We start from the raw sequence: 8590 nt of genomic DNA, 5'->3' as shown, positions 1-8590 counted from the left end.
GGCAAACATGGAGGAAAGAGGGGCACCCCTGTTTCTGTTTGGAAAGAGGGTGAGTACTAGTGTGAGGGGGTGTATTGTGACAGGGCTATGGGCACCAAACTTTTTTGGTGTGTGTGGTGGGGTAAGGGCTATGTTCCAGTAAGAATGGTCACCAATACAAAAATGTTTAGACTATACATACGCCAAAACGCCCACCAGGTCTTTTCATCACAGGCTATGAATCTTCCTTTAATGTCTATATGTATTTCCAATGGGTGCTTCAGTCTTTTCCCAATAAATGGTCAGATTTATTTGCTAAATCTAAGGTATAGATAACCTAAAATGGTAGGCTCCTTGTTGCAAAAAAACTGCTGCCTTAAATAGTATAAATAATTAAATTATGATACAATAATGGTCGTCAGATATTTAACAGGAACATGGCCTCCTCTTAGCAGCTAAATACCTGGAATCTGATTGGTTGCAAAAAAAACTCTTAGATCAGGCCAGCTGCCTAACACAATAAAATAGGAAAGAACTACCTAAACCTGGCCAGTCTTTCTTCACACAATGTGCTATGTCTGACAGGTGTCTCCTTCATCTGTAAAGAGTTTTCTTTTTTTTCCTCTGTAAAGCAGACAGGTGTCATCTGGTTGTATACTGAGCTCTTCAGACCTGTCAACATATGTTATCCCAACTGGTTAGAGCTCTCATGTGGGTCCACTCAAACAGCTCTAAAAAAATGACAGCTCCATCCAAAAGCAAATAGATATCAGTCAAGAGAATTCTTGATTTTTTACAGGACAGCAAAGACTTCTCAGTAAACACATGACAAGGATCTGGATGACTTCTGCCTTTCCCACCAAGGTAGAGATTTCCCATGGTGAAATGATGTGTGCCTCTAAAAATCCAATCCATCATCTCCAACAAAAAATAGCGGGGGGCAGATCAAACACCCACAACAATGTCCTGTGTGAGGCACAGGATGTCAGCTGGAAAGTTCTCTGTGAGATCCAGACGCACACGAATGAGATGAGACACGCTAAATTTCCACTCCTACGGAATCCTGTGAATACAGTAATTTACCGCATAGCCACACCATCTCTGAATTGTCATTTAGGGTAACATTACCTGTCTGTCTGCATTACAGGCAAATATAGAAAGCACTTTCAGTACAGGAAGGAGGTGGTTGAAGTGTCAGATTGGACCTGTAGCAGAGCCTTCATTTCACCCCGGCAGATGAAGAAGACATCTGAAAAGACTGATGCCCTATAATGGCTGAGCGTTTTTATAGTACCCCTGCCAGTGGTAGGCTTTCAGTTACACTGTTTCCCATTACACAACAATTTCATAAGGTGTATATACAACCCCAGCATTCTATCTAGCTTTGGATAAAGTGGAAAAAAGCTAAAATCATTAGTTTACACTTTGCTGTGTGATATTAGGGAGATTTCCTTAAGGTTTAACAGGAAGTGAGAAGAAACCTATACAAAAAGGGGAAGTCTTCCTTGACATTTGTCACTCTCCCATACATTGTTTCACAAATACTATTCGGTGGTCTAATATGCTCTGGTGGGTGTGAGAGTAGAACATTTTATATAAAATAGACCTAAATTCTCCCAAAGGTCTATAGTTATGTAAAGCATTTTAATACATTTTCCTCTTAATTTATGTTCTCTTTCCCTGCCCTTTGCACTTCCTGTGGACTCAAAATTTATGAACTTTCTATGGATGTGTGTGAGCTCTATTTACAGCTAAACATGCCATTTTTATCACAGTGACTATGGAGGAACATGCCAGCACATAAATTCTTGACGGATCAACACAGGTATTCACAGCATAAATAGGAATAGACAACATCATAAACAGAAAAATGTGAAAATGTGAAATGTATAACAGATATATAGTAATTTTTTTTCCAGATATGCACTTACAGTTAGGTCCATAAATATTTGGACAGAGAGAACTATTTTCTAATTTTGGTTCAGTACATTACCACAATTAATTTGTTGAACAAAAAGATTGAATACAAATGTGAGGAAATAAAGCCTTTTTTTAATACAATCACTTCATTTCAGGGGCTCAAAAGTAATTGGACAAATTAAAAAGCAGAACATAAAATGTTCATTTCTAATACTTGGTGGAAAACCCTTTGTAGGCAAAGACAGCCTGTAGTCTTGAACTCATGGACATCACCAGATGCTGAGTTTCCACCTTTTTAATGCTCTGCCAGGCCTTTACTGCAGCGGCTTTCAGTTGCTGTTTGTTTGTGGGCCTTTCTGTCCAAAGTTTAGTCTTCAACAAGTGAAATGCATGCTCAGTTGGGTTCAGATCAGGTGACTGACTTGGCCATTCAAGAATATTCCACTTCTTTGCTTTAATAAACTCATGGGATGCTTTGGCTGTTTTGGGTCATTGTCCATCTGTATTATGAAACCCCTCCCAATCAATGTGACTGCATTTAGCTGGATTTGAGCAGACAGTATGTCTCTGAACACCTCAGAATTCATTCGGCTGCTTCTGTCCTGTGTCACATCATGGATAAACACTAGTGTCCCAGTGCCATGGCAGCCATGCACGCCCAAGCCATCACACTGACTCCGCCATGTTTTACAGATGATGTGCTATGCTTTGGATCATAAGCTGTTCCATGCCTTCTCCATACTTTTTTCTTGCCATCATTCTGGTAAAGGTTGATCTTGGTTTCATCTGTCCAAAGAATGTTTTTCCAGAACTGTGCTGGCTTATTTAGATGTTTTTGAGCAAAGTCCAATCTAGCCTTTCTATTCTTAAAGCTTATGAGTGGCTTGCACCTTGCAGTGCACCCTCTGTATTTACTTTCATGCAGTCTTCTCTTTATGGTAGAATTGGATATTGATATGTCTACCTCCTGGAGAGTGTTGTTCACTTGGTTGGCTGTTGTGAAGGGGTTTCTTCACCATGGAAATGATTCTGCGATCATCCACCACTGTTGTCTTCCGTGGACGTCCAGGTCTTTTGGCGTTGCTGAGTTCACCAGTGCTTTGTTTCTTTCTCATGATGTACCAAACTGTAGATTTTGCCACTTCTAAAATTGTAGCAATTTCTCGGATACGTTTTTTTCTGTTTTTGCAGCTTAAGGATGGCTTGTTTCACCTGCATGGAGAGCTACTCTGTTCAGAATAAAATCATCCACATACAAGCACCCCCCCCCCTCAAATCAACTCCAGGCCTTTTATCTGCTTAATTGATAATGACATAACAAAGGAATTGCCTACACCAGCCAATGAAACAGCCTTTGAGTCAATTGTCCAACTTTACTTTTGAGCCCATGAATTGAAGTGATTGTGTAAAAAATAGGCTTTAGTTCCTCACTTTTTTTGCAATCTTTTCATCAACCCACTGAATTCAAGCTGAAAGTCTGCAGTTCAATTGCATCTGAGTTTTGCTTTATATTTAAATGTGGTAGTGTACAGAACCAAAATTAGAAAAAAGTTGTCTCTGTTCAAATATTTATGGACCTAACTGTAGGGACAGGATCACACAAGTCTCTAAATCATGTGATTCAGCACTGCTCTCCACAGCCAGCTCAAACATTCGCATGGCAGCAGTGGTTCTGATAGAACCAGGATCTATACATTTGACAGCTGGTGGCAGTGAGCTGTACTAGTACACCCCTATTCATTCCCTATGGGGTTGTGCTGCAGGGAGACGTTACCATGAAGCATTTCCTAAGAGAGATAGAGCGATTCCTGGCGTGAGGAAGAACTAAATGTACTGCAACTTCACCGCAGGTGTGAACCTAGCCCAAGTGTATTCATTTTACTGTATATAACAGTCCCATTCTTCACCAAGTTTATTTTATCTGCCTGACCATTCTAAAACACAAACACAAAACACAAATGGGCTCCCTATTTGTTTGAATTACAGAGAACAAAAAAATAGATTGTGGACCGTGGAGACAACGTACCTGTAGAAATGAGAATATTGTAGTTTTTCCCGTCCTCCGCGTCCAAAGAAATGAACTAGCAACGTTGTATTGATATCATCACTGTCCAATAAGGTCTCCTACAGAAAAATAAAAAAAAATTGTTATAACTGTAGTGCTTTTTTAGAGCCTACAGGTGTCATTGCTGCAGCATTGAATGGCTGTAAGGTACTGGAGACAATACGGAGTAGAGCTACGCTGATATTTTTGCTTAAAGCAGAGCTCACATATGGATAACTTTTTAGAGTTTATTTAAGAAGACACCTTTACTCTATTGTTTAAATCCAGGTTTGGGTTGATTGACCTTTTAAAGAGTCTATTTATTTTATATGAAAGAATTTTTATGAAAATGCTGCAGCTACCTTACATTAAGAAAGCTCTTACTGTCACACACAACTATGACTCTAATCCACATTGATCGTGGTCAATGAAGTTTTAAATACAGTTATGTTTCTGAAAATGTTTATTGCCTGGCTGTTGATTCATCGATCTTGAATAAGCACGTAGATAAGGAATTTTTATTTCTAAATAACACTGGTTCCAGGTTAGTGACAAGCGTAGTATTGAATCCAGAGACAACTACAATGCTACTATTCCAAGAAGGAAACCTGCAGCTAAAGCTCATTTTTCTTTCAGTGCAGGTTTCCTTTACCTACAGTAGAGAAAAGTAAGTCCTATCTGCTTACAATGGGTCCAGCAAAATATTGATTGACTGGCTTTTCGTCAGCGAAGAAGCAACATGCCTGTGTAATGGGATTCAACATAGAGAACTATAGTCTGCCCCAGGGTGCCAAAGTAAAACAGCACATGGAAGACATGGACAGACAGTTGTCATCCCATAACAGGAAATGCTAAAGGAAGAACCTTTATGTCAGGATCCTCAGGTAATATTTTTTCAAGCTGTAGATGTAAACTGTTTGAACATTATTTCCAAGATTGCACAAATGTGGTAAAATGTGTGAGATTTAGGTGATAGGGTGTATAAAAATGCAAATGTGAACTACAAAAAAAAAATCTCTTCCCTATTTTCTAGAGATTTGAGAGTTAAGTGTTCTGTATTCCTAGTACACTTCATGTCAGAGGATGACAAAGTGGCTCCACCATACATTAGTAATGTAAAGGAAGTAAATGTTGTCACCCTAGGAAGGAAGTATTTTTGGTTAAACAACTAAGAAAAAATTGCCTCAAAAAATAAAAACTAATGCATCTGCGCATCTAAGGACCACTAAGGTGCAATGTATTACATATGTATTCTTGGGTTTAAATACACTGCAGGTGTACAATGACTGTAGAAAACACCCTTGGCTTGTTAAATTGAGTGATTTGTGTAACTGCTCATTATAAAATAATATCTTGTTTTTAAATGTGGATGATTTGTGTTCTGCTAAGGTTATAGGGAAAGAGTTTATGTAACTGAACACCTAGTCACACTAGACAGAGCTGCTGATGGGCAGAACATATTACAGTCTGAGGTGAGGTCTGCGGACAGATTGCATGTCAAGCTTCTTAGAGAGCAGAAGAGTCATGGTAAAGGAATGTTAAAGCAGAAGCCTTCCTGAATGACTTCACAGGACTCCGTAGGAAACAACGACAGAGTTTAAGTGCGCTCTTCTCTGTGGATTCATACTTGTGTTTATTCTGTTTGAGCATAGAGTTCATGCAGACACCTTTGTAGTACAATTTGCACCATCAAAAAGATTTGGAATTAGTCTGGTAAGCTGGAAAACTTCTGTGACCAAATACAGGCATGAGTGGATGTAATACATGCCATACATTGCTCCAGACTTTTCAACCATAATAAGCAATATTTAATGTTCGATATGCACATATGAAAACCAATCATACAACACTATCCAGTATTAAAAATAGTTGCACCCACAACCAATAACTGTGGGTTTCTATCTCCTTGAGAGTTTCGCTTTATGTTACAGAAGAATAGAGACATCCTCTGTTGAAGTGGCAAGACTATAACTTTATAATATAGATAAAGCTCACGTTTTGCATAAATGTATGTACAAATGCTTGATTTCTGCCACCCAAGATGAATGTTTGTAGTAAAATCTAATATTGTAAAACAATCCCGATTGCAATCCTTTGTGTGTTTGGGAAACCCATAAGGTTTCAGGGGACTCCTTACTAATGGAGTATTTACATTGGGAGGACACATGTGGCAAAATTAGATGGCCTTCCACAACAAAACCTCTCATAGAAACTCAATATTATTGTATTGTTATTGACTGATGCTGAGAAAGCCTTTAGCTTCTTAGTTTGGGATTTTATTGATGCTACCCTTTACCACATAACATCAAAGATGATTATATAAAGAAATACCTTTCATAACTAGCTCAAGAAGACATAGATGACGCTTATTCTGGTAAAATATTTTGTGTGGAGTCTTGAGATATATTATATCTTCAATCTTACATTTGAAATAAAGCTAGGGCTAGCTTTGAATTGGTTGTCCTTGTTTTTTTTTCTATCGGTGTCTTTGTGAATTATTCATGGATGTTTTTGTCTATTGTTTTATTTTATTTTTATGCTAATACTCTTTGTATAGTTATTTTTTTTGAATGAATTATATAATTATATGAAATATTAGGCACGGTTATCCCCAGAAACCTCTCACAGCTATACTCTGAACTTCCCACCTCCCCACTGATCTGGGTGAATCAATGAATGGTCTTTCTAGATTACTCCACCTGTTCCACAAATTCTTTCCAAACCCTTACCTCCTGCATTCTTCCGCTCAGTCAATTCAACTTTTCATTTTTTTGGTCCTATAAGCAAGCCTTCTTAGTAAACACACAGGCCTTACTAAGACAAATAGAGAATAAAATTCTCTACTATTTCTCTGAATGCCCTCACATGGCCTATAGGGAAGTTGCCCCCAACTTTTCCCTCACACTTGATCATTGTACCTACTTGGCCTGTCTGTCAGATGACTTCACCCTCTCTGTCTGCACTTTTCCCTTTTTTATTGCCATCTCCATTGCTTTTCCTAAGCCATTTAGATTTGAAATATATTTTAGATGTAACAATGCTGGCAGTCAACTATGTTTTAATGTACTTTGACCCTATTGAATTTATTAAACTAGATAAAAGAAGGTGTTAACACAGGGATGGACCAATAAAGGCCTCTTTTTGGTTTACATGGTATACATCTGGGGCATGACCACAGAGGGCCACAAAGGAGGGATCCCTAGTTAAGTTCATTCTATTGCGCATGGTGGTCATTAATTTGTGCAGCTTGAGACCTTTTATTTATTGCCCACTCGTAGGAATTAACAGTGGCATTTTCTTCTGTGCACAAAAAATAAAAATAAATGAGTGTATGTTGGTGAAGGTTAAGCAATCAAAATAAGCAGACTTTATATCATTAGCAAATGCTTACAAGTCAGCATTTTCCTGGCAGAAGTAGGTAGTGGTTAATAAATGGTTGTCTTATCAACACTTTGTTCAGAATAAAGGTGTAAGGAAAGACATTCATGCCAACGGTAGTTCAGCATTTAGACAGGTTTCTTTCCAAAATGACTTAATTTATGATTTGTTACTTATGTTAGGCATAGAATGCTCATTAGGTAATACAGTTATGCATTTCCTCCCAGCATGCAGGATATGTGCGTTTCTGTTTGCATTGGTAGGCTTAATCTAGACACACTTTGTAATCTGTGGGACTGTGGCATGTTGACTAGATTACAGCTTTCTCAAGATACCATTTTTGTGTTGATCTCACTTGCAAAGAACGGTTTTTGGGTTTTGATGTGTGCCATATGCCAAAGAGCATACATACTTCACTTTACACCACTAACTAGGTGAGCTGCCTGTTACTGCTAGTGTGCACTGCTGTTCTCAGTGAATAGAGAGCTGGTACCACTCTGCTGGGTGAAAACCTTAAGTACTAAGAAAAGCAAGCAGTTTTTAAAGAATCACTTCTATCACAGCATGGACCTTTATAACAATTCTCTTATCGATTATGTTGATAGAAAATGCACAATATATTTTCTGCTCATAACTTTTGATGTGTTGTCCTTACATTTTAATTATATGTAATAGCATTTAGATTGTAGAGAAGGCAGGCTGGTTGGGGGAAAACCAGACAGGAGGATGTTACAGTAGTCCAGATGAGAGATAAGAGCATGTAGAAGGATTTAGGTGGTCTCTAGAGACAGGTAAGAGTGTACACACTGATAGGTTCCCTACAAAATTGATATTGGACTGCGTTAATACACATAGGACTATGGTAGGGACATTAGATTATGAACCTCTCTGGAGAACAGTTAGTGAAAATATTATGGACTTTGTAAAGAACTACGTAATATGTTAGTGTTATTTAAATAAAAGATAATGAAAATAAAAATAATATGCAGTCACATATCCTTGCTTTACCATGAGTTCCTTAGTAGTTGGGGAAGATCCTGGATCCTATGCTCACAATATAAACAAAGCTCTTAAAGTTTGACAATGAATCCCACCCATGCTGCTCAGCCCCACTCTCTGTCATTCAGATATCATTCAGAGCCAGCTGAGGCCTTTATGACTTCCCTGGATCTAGCTACCAACCAACCTGAATGCAAAAGAAATGTAAAGAAAAGATTGTTTATTTAGGGTGAGTGATAGCATGGAAGACTTAGTCCTAGATAACTTTTA

General features: G+C 38.2%; 1 protein-coding gene across 1 annotated transcript in view; it reads right to left on the bottom strand.

Annotated features, from left to right (window-relative positions):
• MICU2 (mitochondrial calcium uptake 2) overlaps positions 1-8590 on the bottom strand; it is a 175622-nt gene that overhangs the window by 16413 nt on the left and 150619 nt on the right. The window contains exon 8 of the mRNA XM_072404980.1: positions 3926-4023. Coding sequence (XP_072261081.1) covers positions 3926-4023 — 98 coding nt within the window. The remainder of the gene's footprint in view (positions 1-3925; positions 4024-8590) is intronic.

This window comes from Pyxicephalus adspersus, chromosome 1 (genome assembly GCF_032062135.1).
Source record: "Pyxicephalus adspersus chromosome 1, UCB_Pads_2.0, whole genome shotgun sequence".
NCBI classification, from domain to species: Eukaryota; Metazoa; Chordata; class Amphibia; order Anura; family Pyxicephalidae; genus Pyxicephalus; species Pyxicephalus adspersus.
The sequence above is the reverse complement of the archived record's forward strand: the minus strand, read 5'-3'. Positions and strand labels throughout refer to the sequence as shown.